The 20605-nt window shown below is 35.4% G+C and overlaps 1 protein-coding gene across 1 annotated transcript; it reads right to left on the bottom strand.

Annotated features, from left to right (window-relative positions):
• Positions 1-13463: 13463 nt before the first annotated feature.
• On the bottom strand, positions 13464-17288 carry LOC113752177 (putative late blight resistance protein homolog R1A-3). The gene has a single exon (XM_027296307.1). It carries the CDS (start codon positions 17286-17288, stop codon positions 13464-13466), a length of 3825 nt encoding a protein of 1274 aa, XP_027152108.1.
• Positions 17289-20605: the final 3317 nt, after the last annotated feature.

The raw sequence follows: 20605 nt of genomic DNA, 5'->3' as shown, positions 1-20605 counted from the left end.
TGTTGTTCTTCCAATATACTTAACCCCCAATTGTTAATTAATCCGAATCAGACAGCTCCCACAAAAGTTTGTAATTTTTTGAGTAATTTATCAGACACAGGGTTCTTGTAGGACCTTTCGCAACCCACTACTACGATAAAAGGGGAATTCACTTGTTCTTGTGTCCTTTTCCAAACAACTAGATCATATCAGCAAACCCTAAACCTAATAAACACTCTAGTTAAATATTTCATTATATTCATAATACATACAACATGATTAATCAAATATTAACCAAATTTACAAGAGTGGGATTGTAAGATTTCTTATAGTATAGTGTGTATAGATCAATGAACTCATCCCTTTGCCTTTTCACCCATTTCACTGCCATTGATCACTTGTGCTTCATTGCTAATTTTCGTCTTCAGCCTGTGCTTTGATTCTCTTCACTGATTATTTTGATTTTGCTGGATTAATGTGGCAGCTTTTCTCATCGATCGTTTGCTTTGTCGAAAATTTTGCCAACATTCTAAACTCTACTCGCCCCACTCTTGTCATTTTCATGCCACAAAAAGCTGTGTAGATGAAATTACCCCTCGAAAAGTTACTTTCTATCTCTCCTAATGACATAAATAGTCGGAGTGATCTAAATGGTACAAATTTACTAGTTCGGTGACATTTTTGAGTAATAAAAAGTTTAGTGACCAAAAGTAATATATTGCAATAGTTGAGTGACATTTTGCACAATTTTTTCTTAAAAAAAATAAATATTTCAGCACACTTTATTTGGTTGCTTGGATGGTGTTTTGATTTTGAGTTTTGATGTCAGTCTCACTAGGCGACTTTATAATAGGGTTATTATTATTTTACCCTCTTAAACTATATCACTATTATCAATTTACCCCTTAACGTTCACTTCACCCCTATAGGTGATTTAACTTTGCATGTTAACAAGTTTTGGACAAAACCCTTCTATTTATAATATTACTACGTTGTTATTATCACTTTCTCTCTTTAAATTATAGTGATATAGTTACTTTACTTTCTAATATTATTTTTTAGACATTTTACCCTATTTTTAACCTAACCAGTATGTCCAAAAATTTTTAATGTATTTACCCTTTTTATATATAATTAAAAATAAAAAAGTTGAAATGGTTACTCTTCCTTTTTTTACTCTTAGAATTCCAAAACATAAAAGTAGAAGACTTTTCAAATTTCTTTTTTTACACTTATTGATACTACTAAAAGAAAAAGATATATGAGAGACGGAGATAGAAAATTAGATTTACAAAGAAAAAAAATAAGCGAGAGTCTAATATTATCATACTACTTTAATGTTGTCGGAATTAGAATTGGAATTGGGTAGTACACAGAAAAGTAAAGTAATTTTAAAATAACAAAAATGTTGAACTCTTTCTGATTTGTAATTTTTTTGAAAAAGAATTGAGCTCTCTCTCTTTCCCCATCCCTACCTTTCTATTTTTTTTTTCAATATTAATAAGATTGCTAAAAAGAAAGAAATTAATGCTTTGACTTTTTTTTTTCTTGATACTAAAAAAGAGAAGAGCTACTCGAAATTTTTTATTATTTTTATTATACAAAGAGGAGGGTACTTTCTTTCAAAAATTTTTAACTTGCTAGGTTGATTTAATAATGGGATAAATTGCCTAAAAATAACTCTAGGGATAAGTTGATAATAAGTTAATAGTTTATGGTGGTAAAGTGATAATAATTTTATGGGCTAAACATATCTTTTTTTTTTGAATTAACAAATTTGGTTAAGTTTGACAGTTAGTTTTAGGGGTAAAGTGACTAAACAATAATGTTAAAGGGGAAATTAATAATGGCAATAATATTTTGGGACTAGCCGGCTCGACTGGTCAAATCATGAATTGATTATGGTTTTAGTCCGTTTCTATATTTAATTTAGAAAGTCAAATCAATCGATCAAATCCTCGCAAGAGTTGGTCTTTGAACTGGTTTTTTCATTAATTTTTTTTTATATATGAATTTTATCCAAGTAATTAAATATTAAAATAATAAAAAAATTTCAAAATCATTAAATTGGACTAGTGCTAGTATGCCACAATTTGGGAGGCCTTACACCTCATTTTGGCAATGCATACAGCAAAAAATTGTATATATTAATACAATAGATGTACATAGAATACCAACAAGCTTAGATACTAAAAACAATAACATATAGAAACACAACTTTTACTGTAGATATTAATAACTATCTATATTTGTTGTTTAAATTTTCATGATGTGTATTTGTTACAGTTGTATGGTGTATCCCAAAGAGTCCAAACTAGATAGATAGGGCCTCTACAATCGCAACATCAATTGTGAGGTGCAACTAATGATAGGTTTGATCTACAATTAAATGGACAAAATTGATAGGAATATCAATTGCAAGATACAATTAATAGTAAGTTTGATCTAAAATTAAATGGACGGGATTGGACTTGAGACAAACTTTTATAATGTCTAGAATGTATAGTGCCTCGAATCTTTGGGATAGTAGAAATGCGGTATTGGACTCTTTGCACTTGGCAAAGCAAATGCAAAAGTTTAGTTGATGGGGTTAATTTATACTTTTTTGGGTCTCTTGTTTATAAAATGATGCAAAATAGTCCACCACATATTACAAATGAATAAATTTTGTCTAACAACTTATTTCTATCCAAAATTCTAGTGAAAAATTGCACGTCCAAGTCAAGTGCTCATATTTTCGAGAGGCAAATAAGAAGAAAATTAATATTTTCCTCCAAAAAAAAACCTTTTGCCATCCATTCCCTCTTCTCCTAGAAGTGGTGGTTAAAGGTTGTTTTTAGAAGAATGTTATTTTTGTTCATATTTTGCCTCTCGAAATTTGAGTATGTGATTTGGATGTACATTTTCAGGTCAAAAATTTAATCTAAAATATGTTGCGATACCAAATCAGTTTATTTTTTAGATGTGAAGGATTGTTTTGTTCTATTTTATATGTGAGAATCGACATAGGATTTGTTTTATGGGGGACTATTATGTTGGATTGTGGTTGATTCTAATATCAAATTAATGGATTAAATCTGCTAATAAAGGAGACAAACGAAAAATTTTATTACGCTTAAAATGTATACAATAACAATACTCATAACATAAACTTATACTAGACACTACTAAATTGAGCCTCATTGTTGGGAATATTTGTTCTAATTTTATTAGAACCTCACTCTTGAGAAATCTGCTCAAACACTCACTTAACAACTGAGTTCGTTTATTTTACCTTTTTTCTCTTGAGCTCTGATGCATTCAATTGAAAAAGTGAACCCCCTATTTATACTAGTAAAACCGCGACATGTAGCTGCAATTTTTCCCTTCTCATTAATGCATAGCTCCCTAAAAATTTATTGAAGATTATGATGGCTTCTCAATTTGAGCGTGATATAGCAGCAAAAGTCTCTCACATTCATGCTGTGAAAATGGACTTTTACAATTGTCCATTCTTCCATGTCAGACAACTACTACATTGTTGTAGTTTGCTTGTGGTAAATGTCTATAGTTCAATGGCGGGCTTTAGCATTAAAGTCAGTGATGACTTTCAAGGTGGGCTTAGTCGCAATTTCTTGATGTAGTAAGTGAAATTGACAGTGTCATTATCCAGTACAGAAGCAAAGCATAGAGCAGCAGCTTCAGCAGCACAGGAAAGCACATAGTTAGTGCAACTTATGAAGGACTTGCACTAATCAATTGATTACTTGATTCAATTATACTATAACAACTAGTTAGCTATTCGCATGGCTCAAAATCTAGCATTTCATGTGAGAACAAAGCATGTTGAAACTCACTATTATTTTGTTCGAGAGAAGTGTTGCAAGGAGAAATTGACTTGAAGTATGTCAACACAGATGAACAAATTACTGATATATTCACAAAGAGTTTGAATCCTTCCAAGTTCATGAAATTTCGAAAGTGGGTTTTATCCCTCAACATTGATTTTTCTCGTAGTAATATCGAACATCTCTCAAAATTTCATGAACTTGGAAGGATTCAAACTCTTTGTGAATATATCAGCAACTTGTTCATCTGTGTTGACATACTTCAAGTCAATTTCTCTTTGCAACACCTTCTCTCGAACAAAATAATAGTGAGTTTCAACATGCTTTGCTCTCAACTGAACTACTAGATTTTCAGCCATGCGAATAGCTGACTAGTTGTTATAGTATAATTGAATCAAATAATCAATTGGTTAGTGCAAGTCCTTCATAAGTTGCACTAATTATGTGCTTTCCTGTACTACTGAAGCTGCTGCTCTATGCTCTGCTTCTGTACTGGATAATGACACTGTCGATTGTCACTTACTACACCAAGAAATTGTGACTAATCCAAGGTTAAACATATAACCTGCAGTTGACCTCCTTGTATCATAAACATCGGCATAGTCTGCATAACAATATCAGGTCATTGTGCAAGTTTTTCCTTTTTTGTACAATAGACCATAGTCAATGGTTCCTTTAATGTATCTCAAAATTCGACGCATAGCTTCCAAGTGTGTTTCCTTTGGATTTTGCATGAATCTACTCACGATCCTAACTGCATATGTTATGTTAGATCTAACCAAAGTGAGATAAATTAAACTACCTACTAACTATCTATACATGGTAGTATCATCAAGGTCTTTACCCTCAGTAGAGCAATATCTAGCATTGATCTCCAACACGTAGTTGAGACGGGCTTACACTCAAGCATCCCAAATTTCTTCAATAAATCTTTGGCATAATTTTTTTTTAGCACAAGAACAAACATTCACTGGTCCTATCAACTTCAAGACCAAGAAAATGTTTGGAAGTGCACAGACAAGTTTACTTTAGTTCATTGAATTTCCTCATCATCATCACTTGTAATGATTAGATTATCAACATACACAAGGATAGTAGCTAACCTTCCATTGATAGATTTCACGAACAACATGAAATCTATAGGTGCCACAAAATATCCACTTTGAAGCAAGAATTCAACTATCTTGCCATACCATACCATAGGTACTTGATTTAATCTATGTAAAGTTTTCTTCAATTTGCATACATAACTTGGTCGGACCTTGTCTTCAAACCCTTGTTGTTTATCCATATAGATCTCTTGATCTAGCTTTCCATGAAAGAAAACATTTTTGACATCCATCTTCCAAAGCTTCTATGACCTGTTGGCTGCAACTACAGATAGAACTCGAACCATGGTCAGCTTTGCCACTGGACTAAATGTTTTATCATAATTCAGCCCATATTTTGAGAAAATTCACGAGCAATGAGATGTGCCTTGTATCTCTCAACTGAGCAACTAAGTGAATCTTAACCTTATAGACCCATTTGCAAGAGATAGGTTTAACAGCTATTGGTTTTGAAACAAGATCCCAAGTCTCATTTTGGTTGAATGCTTGAATCTTTTTCTCCATGGCTTTCTTCTACTCAGTGCTTTGAACTGCCTTCTAGTAAGTAGATAGTTCAACTACTTCATCATCTTCTGTCAAAGCTGTATTGGCATACCTGAGATTTACCTTTCTCTGTCTAGTTGATCTCTGGAGTTGTATAGGAGAATTATCATCACCGTCAATCTTCTCGAACTAGCTTAGGCTTTCATCTTCTGAGGTTGGATCATGTACTCTTGTTTGCTAAAGACTTTTGCTTTTCTCAAGTGAATGAATATTGATTATGTCTTCAGCTCTCTCTTAATCTATTTCTAGTTTGTTGGTTTTAAGTTGATCATCAGATCTCTTCTGTAGCTTCTCTTTTAATTCATGTAAGCCTAGCAACAATGTTCCTTGGGGCGACCACCAAGATGATGCCTCAATGAATACTACGTTTCATGAGACATAGCATTTTTCAGTCGTGGGGTCATAACACTTCCAATCTTTCCGTTGATTATCATAGCCCACGAATATGTAATGAATGAACTTCCTATCAAACTTTGTTTGAAGATGATCTGGCACAAAAACATAACAAACATAACTAATACACCCAAATACTCTATAGTGAGTAACATTAGGTTTAGCATTTCATAGTTTCTCAATTGGAGAAATAAAGCCTAATTTAGGCTGAAATAGTTTGTTGGTCACATGGACTACCGTCTTTATGCACTTGGCTAAAAAATAGAGAGATACATTTTTGGAATTGGCTAAAAAACAGAGAGATACATTTTTGGAATTGGCTAAAAAACATAGAGATACATTTTTGGAATATAGCATGCTCTTGCAGTTCTCTGCAAGATGTCTGTTCTTCCGCTCAACTACTCCATTTTGCTAGGACAAGTTAGCTGCTGTCTTATCTTGGACTCCTGCAAGAATCTGGTGAACTCATCAAATGTGCATTTAGATCCATTGTTTATGTGTAGGAATCTTATTTTCCAACCTACTTCTTTCTCGATTTTATCCTTGAACTCTTTAAACTTGTTTAAAACTTTTGAATTTTCCTTCATAAAGTCAACCTAAACACATCTAGAAAAATCATCAATAAAGGTAATCATATATCTCATACCACTGATGGATGGTTCCTTTACTCGTCCAAACACATTTGAATAAATTAGGTCTAAAGGCATATTGGATTTGAACTTTGACTCTTCATATGGAAATTGATGAGCATTTCCCTACTGGCAACCTACAGAAACAATGTCTTCTTGGACATCTAACTAAAGAGGTCCACTAAGCATCAACTTCATCATCATGATCTTCAATTTGTGATAATTGATATGCCCCAGTCTAGCATGCCACATATCAATTGTCTTGTTCTTTCTCCTCTTATCAACATAGGTTTCTCGAGCTGACATCACATGCACTGACTCCAGTCATCTTTCATGCATCATTGGTGTACCTGTAATTTTTAGATGTCGATACACCTTGACATCATCAGATCCGAACAACACGTAGTTGCCAGACACTGTTAGTTGAGAAACCAATAGTAAATTTTTCTCCATTCTAGGTACGTAGTAGATGTGCTGCAACTCTACCTACTGAGAGTTGTATCGAGGTAGTATCACCGTATTACTAATATAAGTAATTGGTAACTGGAATTATCAGCTGTCACCACCAAACGGTTGCCTTTGTACTCTGTCAAATCTTTTAGTTTTTCTTTGTCTCCAGTCATATGGTTAGAACAACCAGAGTCAATAATCCAATCGTCAATATGATTGATAGGTTTTGTACTCACCACTGTAAGACCGAGCTCTTCTTGTAGTTCAGTAGTGCAGCAAAATGTAAACTTTTCTACTGCGAAGGATACTTGGACATCTCAATCTTCATCATCCTCATTCACCTTTTTGGAAGATGTAGCGGCATTATCTTCTACTGGTGGGGATCCACAAAATTTAGCATGATGCCATTTCTTATCGTAGTTGTAGCATTCATCATTTTGTCATTTCTAGTTGGCTTGAGACCATTGATGCCTTCTATTTTGGCCATCCCCCTTGATTGTTGCTCTTCCACTTCTTTTGCTGCCATAGGCCTTACTTGCTATTTAAGTTATTCTAGTTGTTTGCTAGTCTCCTATCTGTAGCCGAGATTCTCCCTTTCTCATAAAGAGAACTTTTTCTTCTTCTTTAACAGATACTTTAGACATAGGACTGTCTAAAACTTCCTTATTGGCAAGTAAACTTTCCAACTCATTTAAGATTGACTCCTTGGCCCAACCATGAGTGGCAATAATAACACCCTTGTATAATGGTTTTAGACCATGGACAATAATTCTCTACATTTTGGTCTCTATGATTGCATTTTGGGAATCCAATCTGGATATTTCATCACAAGTTGATTTTACCTCGAAGAAATATTGACCTACTATCGTATTTTGCTGAGAAATAAACAGTAATTCATTTTTGAACTTTTGGAGTTTTGCATCATTGGTCTTTGTAAAGAGTGTTGTGAATGTGTCCCATGCCTCCTTTGATGTCTTAACACCTTTGATCTAGTGTAGTAAATCATCTTCCACAACTATTGTCAAAGCATATGAAGTTTGATCAACTTTAACTTTTCATTTTTTAAGTGGCTCTGCCTCTATTGGCGGTGTTGTGTCATCTCTACCAACAACGACCCACAAATCTTGTCCAAGCAAGTAGAATTTCATACGAGTACTCCAGGATCTATAGTTGTTAGAATTAATACTTAATTTATCAATATTTCCAATTGAGATAGCAACCTTTGCAATAGTTAATTTTATGACTTGTGTGATATCAAAAAATTTTCATAGTTTTTCATTATGCTTCTAGAGAATCTTGTCTTGTATCGACCCAATGGGGTGTACCTGCAAAATAAAGATTTTATCAAGAGCAAGTCCAGAATAGACCCACTTTGATACCAGATTGTTGGATTGTGGTGAATTCTAATGTCAATTTAATGGATTAAATCCACTAATAAAGGAGACAAATGAATAATTTTATCACACTCGAAGTATATACAGTAACAACACTCACAAAATAAACTTATACTAGACACTACTAAATTGAGTCTCTTTCTTAAGAATATCTGTTCTAATTTTATCAGAGTCTCACTCTTGAGAAATCTGTTCAAACACTCACTTAACAATTGAGATCATTTATTTTACTTTCTTTCTCTTGAATTCTGATGCATTCATGATAGGGTGCATTTTAGTGGAATATTTTGAGCATTATTGCACAATTGTTTGGTTAAATATTTCATTAATTGGGTGGATTTTTCTCAGATATGATTTTGGTACCAATTGCAGGATTTGATGCTGAAAAATGCTTAAAATCGAAATTCAGAAGATTCGTCGTACGGGGGGTACTTCAAGCAGTGGGTCCGCTTGAAAAGCTGAAGAAATTAAATTGTAATAGACTTTATTTTATTTTACTCTAGAAAATCTTGTTTTAATTTTTGAATACCAAATTCCGAAGGGAAAATCCCCTCCCTGAATTTTGGTGGGACCAAAACAAAAAAAGGGAAGTATTAGACTCCAGGAGGTCGGCTTTGCTTAGGGAATTAATTCTTCGTCTGGTTTAGGTTTCTTTTCGTTCTTTGTAGCTTTTGAATGGGTGGTCTGTAGCTCTGTAAAAGAGTCAGGGGACACAAGCCCCAATTGTTGACTTTGCAAATAGCTTTTCCAATTGTATTGACAAAATTGAGTAAGAAGCAATTGAAAAACGCTTTTCCTCGTAGCATTGTGAGCAATTAGGAGGCAGCCGCCATTGTGGACTCGTTGGCTTTGCTTTTCATTTGGGTTTTGACCGAAACTGGAAGACAACACCAGACCGTCGTATTTGTATGCTTTGGAGAACAATTGGGAGCAATAAAAATTCATTGCGTTTCTCTCTTGGCGTTGACCGAAGTAGAGAAATTGATCTGAAAACTTTTCCAAACTCCACACGCGCAGCTTGTTCTCTAATTATGGGGAACTAAATCCCTAATTCTAGTCAATGGGGCAACTGATGAATTGGTTCGGCAACTACTGTGAGATCTAAATCGCTTTTAATTATTTTTTTCAATTATTGGTATTTATATGTTTCCTGCTTTTAATTGCTATAGCTCTTGTGTATGATTGATTAGTGCACAATAATTAATTGTTTATATAGGCTATTATGCTAATTAGGGGTAAATGAATCCGTAATTGTTCGAATATCCCTATCTGAGTAGCAACTGGCGTAATTGGGTTTATGTCAGGGAAACGTATAATCTAATTTAAACGAACCCTCGTAGCATGTTTGTTAGTTAAGATTGGACCTTTCTAATTATTAATGCAATCTAGAAATTAAATCCTATGATCGTATCTAGGGTTGTTTTTGGGTTAGAGAAATAGTTAACGGTCGTACCTTAACTATCGAGAAATTAAGGAAGGGTTGGTTGTTTATCGCGTGCATGGCAACTATAACCACTCTATAAATAATTGTTTGAATTATTTTTACATCAATGATCAGTACCTGAACCATTTCTGAAGTGTACCCTTGGCTAGAACTCTCCTAATTATTTCTTTTAGTTAATTACTTTCTGCAGTTAAATTATTTAGTTAGCTTTTAATTCTAAAACCCTCCATCAATCTTGACTTGAAAAGAAATAAATTTCTCCCCAATCCCTGAGGAGACGACCCTGCTTGCCACTGTTTACTAGTTAGTGAATTCAGTTAAATAATTAATTCAGGTATATCGGATTAAGCAAACTCTTCGGGAACAGGATGAATCAAGTAACCCATTGCACACCTAGAGTCTCTGCTCCAGTACTAGAATTGATTGTTGACTGTTTCAGGTGATAGTTAGGTTTTATTTATTAATTATTGCATAGGTTCGGCACCTGTCAATTCAACTGAAGAAATAAATCCCTACTTATACTAGTAAAGCCCCAACATGCAACTCCAATTTTCCGCTTCTCATTAATGCATAGCTCCCCAAAAATCTGTTGAAGATCACAACTAGGACAGCTCCTCAATTTAGGCATGACACAACAATAAAAGTTTCTCACGTTTGCAATGTAGAAATGGACTTTTACAATTGTCCATTCTTCCATGTCAGACAACTACTATACTGTTGTAGTTTGCTTGTGGTAAATATATATGCTCAACGGTGGGTCTTAGCATTAAAGTAAGTGATGACTTTCAACATAGTATATAACTTTTAAGAACTCAAAAAATTTGTTGTAAAATCTAATGGATTTAACAAGTTTTTAAAAAATTGTTTTTGTCTTTCAAAACTATAGTAAATTCCAAAAATAACTTCAAAAACAATTCCAATAATAACACTTAAAAAAATCTTACATTTTTTTTTCCACACACTACCCATCACCACTACCACCGATCACTCTCCACTACCACTATCACTACCCTCCCCACTTTTCTCTCCTCCTTCTACTCTTCCTCTCTCCTTCTCCTTCTTCCCTTCTTCTCTCTCTCTCCTTCCCCTACCCTGCCACCCTTTTTCCCCCCTTCCACCACCCCCTAAATCTCCCCTCTATTTCTATTGGTCACGACCAGAAAGGCCACAAGCAGATCCAATCTGATCACGATTGCGACCAACGCTAGTCACAACTAGATTTGAGATGGAAGGGGGGTTTGGGGGTCGGGGATTGAGGGAGAGAGAGAGAGAGAGAGAGAGAGAGAGAGAGAGAGGGGGGGAAGGGATGATAGTGGTGGGTGGTGTAAACTTGTTAAAAATACCCAAAAAAATTTATAAATTGTAAAGATATTCCAAAATTCATTCAAAAAACCTCCCTTGAAATACTTCAAAAACAGTCCCAAAAACATTTACAGTAAAGTTTTTCATATATATAGTTACAGTAAAGTTTTTGAAAACTACCTCAAAATTTAGATAACCCAAATGGAGTCTAAAAATATGCAGTAGTTCATCCCTATGATTTAGAAGTGGGAACTACTGTTTCTAACATATTGGCCTAGTTGAGTCCTCCCTTAGATAGTTTAGAGTAAGAGTAGTACAGGAGTTGATGATTGATAAAAAAAAATTGCTGTTTCATTTTATATTCATGTATGCACTAAATAAATACATACCCGGCTGTTGATGTTCTCTTATTTTGTCACCAGAGACAAACAGACTGCATCTTTGTTTTCAGTTTTCTAACAATGAATGAAAGATTGTAATCTTTTTCCACAATTTTAAACTTCTGTGCGTTTAGTTGAATTTGTACGGGTTTCATGCTGAATTTATTCAAAGAATCAATAGACTTTAGTTCATCATGCAATGTTTCCTGCTCAAGAACAAAAAAAAGAGAAGAGGATACGTATTAATGTGCTATCTATCAAAGTTCTTTTACCTCAGAATTGCTATGTTCTTTAATGGGTTTTTTTGAAAAGTTATGATTTTGGGGTAGTTTTGCTAGTTTAGTTTTAGCTGCTTGAAAATACAGAGATACCACTTGGGATTATCTACCTACATAAAATATGGTACTATACTATTTTATCTAAAAAAAGAAGTTTGGGAAGATGAAATGATGCTCTGCCTCAATGTTCCATCTTCTGTCGTATGTTTTCTGTTTTCAACTGTTTTTGGGTTTTTCCCGGTAGCAAATTTCCAAATATAAAGACATTCAAAGACCCGAATTAACGTGGGAGTTTTTCATTAAGGATGACCACAATCTGATCATTTCCCAATTCCTCCTGTTCTTCCTTCATTGTCTGGGCAGAAATCCTAGCAGCGGAAGTGCAGTTTTGCAACTCAATCCTCTGCAGTGTGGGTGTGTCCTCAAGAACTAGGACGGAACTCCACAAATCGGTAGCAATACTTCACCACTAGTGTGTCAAGGCAAGGGAGGTGATCCTCTAAGCATTCCAATGTGCAATGCTCAACCATTCTAACTTCAAGAATATGAGCAATGAGAAGAATCATATACTGGATATTTCCTAAATTTAAAGATAGCCTGAAAATTAGGGGGTAATGAGAATTTAGTCTGGTGGTGTAAGTTACCAAAATTTGAGGCTTTAGTCCAAGTCCAAAAAAGGTGTATGAGATACTAGTAGAGTCCAATATGTTACTGCTTACTCTCAATTTTCAATTTTTTTTTTTAAGGAGTGCTCCTCTCTGTTAATTTACTTGTACACTTTTTTTCTTTTCCCTATCTTGCCCATAAGTTGATCACTCCCAGAATAAGAGACGCATTTCGATTTTTATACTTTTTATTAGCAGTGCCGCGTTGTGATTTTTGAACGTCCAGTTCCCAGCTTTCCATAACAGACTCATTGGAGGAGTGGATAACACTAGGCTGCATACGAGTCGAGGTGCTCGCACGTCGATCGCGAGCAATTTAAGATCGAGTTCAAAGATACTTAGTTCGTCATCTTGCGAGCTAGTTCGATTATATATATATATATCTATAATTTTTTATTTTAATAGTGAAATTATGTATATATTCATAATGTTTTATTATTTGTTAAGAAAAATTACTATTTTATTTATTTTTTAAAAATAAAAAAATTAATTTTTTTAAACATCGAGCTCGAATTCAACTCGATTCAAATTTGAAGTCGAGCTCAAGTTCAACTTTACTTTGAGAACTCGTCAAGTTTGAACTTAGTAAAACTAAGTTGAAATTCGACTCAATTAGATCAAAATTCGATTCGATTCGACTCGTTTGTAACCCTAAATAACACGCACAAACGAAAGCCATGCAGTCATGATGTTGTTACTTGTGCTTCTAAATTTCTTTTCAAATCAGAATTTATTTTATGATCCCACGTGAATGATTTAACCTATTGTTTAAAACTTTATAAGGCCATGTTCGGAAGTTCAAAATAATAAAAAGTTATGTGGCCCCAATTTTGGAAAAATGAAAAAGGTGAAACATGGCATTAATAATAAACAAAGCTAATACATATAATCTTCAGTATTTGGAAGAAGCTGATACATATATACTCTCTGTTGTGGAGTATTGTTGAAGAAGAAAATGCATAATAAAATAAAATGGAACACCTTTTAGAAGGAAGAATTCATTAGGATCAGTAGAGTTTATCTCTGCAATGTACATCATCAAGCAGATTAATGTAAATGACGATTGTATACTAGACTTCATAGGGAACCCTCCACGATCCCTCAAACTTAAAAGTGAACTCAAACTGGTCATTTCCCATTTCCTTCTGTTTTTCTTTCACTGTACGGGCTGAAATCCAAGCAGAGCGGGTGCAATTTTGCAACTCAATCCTCTGTAGTGTGGGTATATCCCCCAAACAAAGAGGGATCTCTATAAGTGCATAACATTTCTTCACCACAAGTGTCTCAAGGCAAGGGAGGTGATCCTCTGAGGCATTCCAATGTGCAATGTCCAACGACTCCAACTTCAAGAACTTGAGTTTAAGAAATTCTCCTTCTTTCATGTCCCATGTTTTACCCTCAAAGGAGGCATGCAACAGTTTGAGAACTTCCAGATTAGGCAGTTTCCCAATGGCTGATACTGCACTCCATGGCAAACGAAACTTTGATAACTTCAACTTCTTAAGATTGTGGGGAAAGTTGAATTCACAAGGATGACGAACCACCTGACCACCGTAAACCACATGGAGTGATTCAAGTTGAGTGAGAAAGTCCAGAACTGGAAACCGATTGCAATTGAAAGAATGATCCCATGAATCTAAAAATATGCAACTCAGCTTTCGAAGGTTGGGTAGGCCTCTCATGGTCTTCTCAAGATCTTCATGGAAAAATAAACATGGTGTTGAAAGAGTTTGTAAGCTATTGAACTTGAAGGTTTTCTCCATGAATTCTTGATTATACCGTGGCAAAAAGCAATGCCAATCTATTCTGAAATGCCTCAATCTCACCAATTTCCAAACAGTGTCGGGCAATTGAATACCCTTGCGTGATCTTAGTAGTAAAGTTTCCAGGTTTTGGAGGTAGCTGATTTCCCAGGGGATCCTTGTTGAGGAAGTGCAAACAGATAAGAATCTTAAATGAACCAACTGGAATATGCAAGGAGTAAGGTCGACAATGGTGCCTGAAAGATCGAGCACCCTGAGAAGTTTGAAGTTCTCAAAGGGGCAAGAACATGAGAAATCAGAAGACAATAGAGAGCGGAGGCGTGGGCCGAAAGGCATTGATGCTTTGAAGCATTCCCATTCTGAATAGATGCACAGACGGTATGGCTCATACAATGTCTGGACATGAGAAGACACATGTCTGGAATGAGCACATGTTTGCTGCTGGAAAAAACACTCTTCTTTAGCTTTTGCCAGAGCAAAATCATGCATTAGATCATGAACACAGCTTGCTTTCACTCCATTGGAGGATCCCCTTTTGGAATCTATTACTAGGCTTCTGGCAATTAGATCATTCAAGTAACTCCTAGCTACATCCTCTGGGCTTCCTTCATCACCATTTTGCAGTTTAACAAATCCTTCTGCAATCCATAACCACATCAGCTTACTGGTTGGAACTTCTCTGTTCCCAGGAAATGCTCCGAAGTAAAGAAAGCACGGTTTCAAATGGTCTGGTAACTGGTTGTAACTAAGTTCCAGTATGTGCATACACCGTCCGTCTTGATCTTCAAGAAGGTGTGTATTTAGACTATTTGCAACTTGTGCCCAGCATTCATTTTTGCTTGCCATCGTTCTCAGTAATCCAGCTATCAGATCTGCTGCAAGAGTTAGGCCTTTGCATTCTGCTGCAATTTTCTGTCCAACTTTGACAAGTTCTGGAGGGCAACTTTCTTTTCCAAATAGCTTGATTTGCAGTAACTCCCAGGTCCTAGAATCTGATATTGGAGTAAGAGGATAAGTCACGGTATTCATTCCTGTTTCCAGAGCAATATTCTGAAATCTGCTTGTGAACATAATTCTACTACCTTTCTTATCATCTGGGAAACAGGCTCTCATATCATTCCATGGCCTAAGATCCCACAGATCATCCAAGAAGATGAAGTACTTTTTGCCCTTGAGACTTTGATACAACTTTTCAGCTAAATCATCATCATTCCTTCCACATACTTGGTCAGTTTCCCCACAAACTTGCTGTAGAATATCAAGCAACAATCTTCTCTTTTGACACGCATGACCAACGTGGCACCTTGCACGAGCATGAAAGCATAAACGAACGAAACGATTTTCATATATTGAATTGCCTAGTGTTGTCTTGCCAATGCCAGGCATTCCCACAATGGAGAGTATACACAAGTCTTTGCACTTACTAGTAAGTTGCTCTCTTATCTTTTTCTCTGCATCAACAAAAAGGTCCACGTGACCAATGGGCTTCTTTGTTTCATTTCCAACCTCATAGCTGGGATCCTGCAGTGCACCAGAATTTCCTGAATTTTCCAGAGAAGATACACAACCAAGATTTTTGAGGACTGTAGTGTCAGTTGTCCTCGTAATTTTAATAGCATTGACCTCACTCCTGATCATATGAATCTGTTCCATGATATCAAACAGCCCCAATTTCCAATCCCAAAGATATCCACTTCTGGCAGTAAATGAATCAATGACAAATTCGGTATGGTATACAATGTTTATGAACTGCAGCCATAGGCCTCTCTCTTCTTTCTGCTCTGCAAACAATGCTTTAATTTCAAAAACATCTTCTCTGAGGGATAATATACTTCCAAGAACCGTCTCCATTTGATGCTGCAGCTGAAGAACTGATGAACCAGCTTTTGAACTTAGCAGCTCATGCAGATTCTGGATCACAAAGTCCATGAAGCCCAGTTCATTGGTTCTGGGGAAATTTGACCTTAGTGATTTGGCAATTATTTCATCGTATACATCCCTGGCCTCTTGCTTGATATCCTCGATCTCTTGAAACAAATCAGCAACCGTCAGATTCAGTACCTCAGCCATTTCTTTACTTATATCAGTGTCATAAGGCGTATAAATAGCATATGCTGCGTGAAAGAGCAAATCTTTGATGTGCAACAGTACATTATTAGCTTTCTCATTGCTCTGATTGTACTGCGAAGCTGATGGATCGAACAGATAATCTCTCATGATCTGTAGCTCCTTATGCAAAGCTTCAATTTGATCTATTACAGATCTCCTGAAACTTGCCTTCACTTTTGATAGATCTATCACGTGGCCAAGGAGACTATAGAGAAAGTGCAGAACAGTTTCATCCACCAAAATGGTATCTTGTAGCGATGACTCTAATGCTTTCAGGGCTTTGATATAAATCTCTCTCACATTTGGCTGAAAAGGTTTAATCTTCTGTACCACACAAGAAACTTCACCCTTCATCTCGTTCACAATGTCAACATCCATCTTGCTCTCTTCAGTACACAAGAACAAGATACATGCTGTACTGTAAGCCACAGCTCCAGCATGTGTCAAGAGATCTTTCAATATCTCATCTTTATTGCACCAAATTTCTGTAACCCGAAGAAAATTTCTTAGATACCTCAAATCCTCTTCAAGCTCTTCCATTTCTTTACTTAGACGAAGAAATGACTGAACCTTCCAGCTGAGTAGATTTTCCATTTTCTCCAGAAGCATATGAATAAGCTCAATCATTGCATTTGCTGTGGAACAAGTGGATCTTCTTGATTTTGAAACTAGTGCACAAATTTGCCTGATGTGCGGAATAGCCATATCAAGCTTCTTTATGACACCAGAAATGATACCACACAACTTCTCTTGGAGGGTCCAACATTTCCCTTTTGACAGAATGAAGTTTTTAGTAGCATGATAAAGCACCTGATTTATATGCCAAAGGTGGACTTGCAAATTCTTGTCATCAGTGTGCCACTTCCTTTTGGGGCTGAAGAAGGCTTCAAGCAGGATCATCTTGAGTCTGAGAGTTTGGAATTTATCCTTCACTGAAATGTCTAATTTCCAATGGGTCTCAAACCACTTCAAGAAACTCAGTGTTTCGGCACAATAATTGGAAGACTTGGAAAGCGTAGCCATCTCTAACTCTTCTCTCCCTTTTGTTCACTCTAATCAATTGCAGTAGAAAACTGTTGAAGCATGAACTGTACTGCTTTAACAATTTGGCTATGGCTAACCAATGTTTCTAAACCTGGATTGGTAAGTGAATTAAATAAGCTTTTAGGTCATGGTTTAACTATAGTACAATAGTCAGGGTCAAGGAATAATTTTTTAATATTTTTTTTTGAATTAAGAAATCTTAATAGTGCTAAATTGTCAAAAAAGAGGGAAAATGTAGTGGCCAACCTGTTCAATCTTTTGAGATTTACTAGTTTTGACTAGATTAGCCGGTCTTTGACTGTATTTGATTTTTTTTTTCCGTAAGTTTAATATACAATCAAACCAGTATCATGGTCGGGCCCTGGTTCAACCTACCAAACCGACAGGTTCGACTGGGTTTCTAAACACCATGTATAACTAGAGCTGGCAATTTGTCCCAAGTCCCAATGGGCTACCCATGCCCAAAGGAACTTTGGGCGGGATGGGTATTATAATTTGGTATTGGGTTTAAGTTGGGACACATCCCAACTATACCCATTAATGAATGGGAAAGGATGGGAAATACTTGGGTACCCATTGGGCTCAAATGGCAAGGGCTCCGTTTGGATTAGCAGTTTTTGGTAGGTGTTTTTGAAATATTTTATTGTAGCAGTGTATATGAAAAATTTTTACTATAAAATTTTTTTGAAATATTTGATATATTAATATGGATGGGATGTTTCTTGAGTTATTGTATATTACTGTAACATTGTATTTGAAAAACTTATTTTTTGAAAAAAAAGTCAATCCAAACGGAATCTTAGATTCAAAAATTATCTTTAACAATTTTTATAGTCATACCAGCGAATATAATCTAGTAGTCTTCCTAGTCATTATCCACAAGAATTTCCAGCATTTCAGTTAGTTTAGACCTGTCATCCTTGGACAATGATAAGGATAAATATTCAACATCCTAAGGACCTTGGCCATCTTGATATATGTTGGAATATGGCTGTATATCTATCTTTTCCTTTATTTGTTAATCCAATTTTTGGTGGGAATCTTGAGTATAAAGCACTTGCATGTTTATTTAATAAAACTAAAAGAAATTTAATAAATCAAAAATATTAAAATTATATAAAAATAAAAAATGAATTAAAGGAAAAAAAATATGTAGAAAATGGATTTGGGTATTGGGCGGGATCAATCTAAACCCATCCCAAAATGATCCCGCCCAAGTTAGTCCCAAAACACATATGGGTAAGGTTGGACCCAAACCCATATGACTCGGTTCCATCTCAAACCCATGCAAATCCCGCCCATCCCGCCCATTTTGCCACCTCTATGTATAACCAATGTTTTTAAACTCGGACCGGCCAGTGAATCGGAGAGGGGGCGGTTCACAGTCCGACCGGCCGGTTCAACGGTTCAACAGTTTTTTTTTTTTTTTTACTTCACAGGTCTTCACTCTATAGTCTACACTAGAACTTGACGGCTAATGTACAATCTAACATGGTTATTAATAACTTAAGTCCCTAAAATACATTCACCAATATAACTTAAAAGTTAAATCTAAATTTAAGTTGAGAGAATATGATAGGTTGTAATTTTATCATTTATTTTATAATTAATTTCCCCTATTACTTAACCCAATGTGAATTAATTATTAGATTCTACTCACTTTTCGTAATTTGCATTTATTTCAGGGAGTAGAATAAAAATGTCACAATCAAGGCCAATTTGACAGTCATCGGGAAAGAGTTCAAATAGCAGGCAATCAAGGGCATTCTTGAAACAAGGAGATGCATGACCTTTTTGGTAATTTTGACCGAAGACAGCAACTACAAAAAGGGAAAAGAAAGCAAACCTCAGAGTCTTCTTTTTCTCTCGTGCGGCGGACGCCGCACAGGAGGAGTAAGCACTTAGATAGGAAATATAGGAATTGCAGAGTAGAGCTGGCTTTAGTCTTAGTCTTTTCGTCTTGTAGCTTAGCCGCAGTTGTTGACTTTTCTTCTTAGTTTTTGTTAGCTAGTTTTTTTCTTACGTATGAAGATTGCTGAGGAGCTTAGCTTTTGTCTTTGATTCTGCCTATTCAATTTCTCTTCTCCGAATGTCGGACAAAAGCGAACACACTCAGTGGACTCTCGTAGCTTCCTTTCTTTATTGAATAGACGAATTGAATTCACCCAGCTTCCCAATTGATGACCGCAGCCTTTGCTACAATTTCTGGTGGGTTTAGTTCAGCAATTATGAACTAATTTTCCAATTCTAGTCAAGGAGCAACGAAGGCTCTGGATTGCCTGAAAATTGTGAGATCGATTTAATTTAATCTTTTTCCTTTATTTATTGGTATTCGCATATTCCTTGGTTACATTGCTCATGATTGTTTAATTAATTGATTGTCTTGGATCCAGATAATTAGTTAATTCGATAATCTATTGTCAATTGGGACGTTAAATCCGTAATTGTTTAATTGTCCTGAGATAGTGACAACTGGCACGATTAGGTTCGTGTCAGGGGGGATACGCGGGCTAATCTAAAATAACCCTGGTAGTGCGTTATTTGGTTAGAATAGGGCTAATCTAAAATAACCCTGGTAGTGCGTTATTTGGTTAGAATAGGGCTCCTCTAATACGTAAGGCAATTGGGAAATTAAATCTTACGGGCGTACCTAGGATTATTTCTTAATTAGAGCAGTGATTAACAGGCGTACCTTGATCACCGACACAGTAAGGAGGGGTTGACTGTCATCGCTTGTTTGGCAGTTATAACTTATTTATCAGTAAATAATTGGAATTGCCTTTGCTTATCGATGATCAATTAGGTGAACCATTGCTGAAGTTATTCCTTGGCTAGATCCTTAATTATCACTCATTTGATTTTAGTAATTGGTTATTTAATTTTTAGTAGTTTCTTAGATTTTAGTTGAATTGCTTAAATTGTCACCCCTGAGATAAAAACATCCCCCTTTGTCACTGTGAATTTAAAAAGAAACAATTACTCCCAGTCCCTGTGGATTCGACCCTGCTTACCGCTATCTACAGAAATTAACTTTAGTTTGAGCAGGTTTTATTATTGCACAGGCTTCGACACCCTGTCAGAATAATAAATTTTTTAAAAGTTATACATGAAACCTGAAATAATAAATATAACTAAAATATCATAATTCACTCCAAGTTTTCATAAATTTATTACAAACATTAATAGATATAGTCCAAATGTTCATCAATTATCACAAACAAAAATACAAAAATAAATAAAATAAATGTTAACATTCTTTCACAATTCTAAAAAAGTTCATAAAAAAGTTCAACTCA

The sequence above is a fragment of the Coffea eugenioides genome, chromosome 11 (genome assembly GCF_003713205.1).
Source record: "Coffea eugenioides isolate CCC68of chromosome 11, Ceug_1.0, whole genome shotgun sequence".
NCBI classification, from domain to species: Eukaryota; Viridiplantae; Streptophyta; class Magnoliopsida; order Gentianales; family Rubiaceae; genus Coffea; species Coffea eugenioides.
Note: the sequence above shows the minus strand (reverse complement) of the source record. Positions and strands in the feature narration are given on the sequence as shown.

Bases quoted from the DNA above. Each gene is read 5' to 3' on its own strand.
- LOC113752177 (XM_027296307.1), bottom strand. From the start codon at position 17,288: ATGGCTACGCTTTCCAAGTCTTCCAATTATTGTGCCGAAACACTGAGT.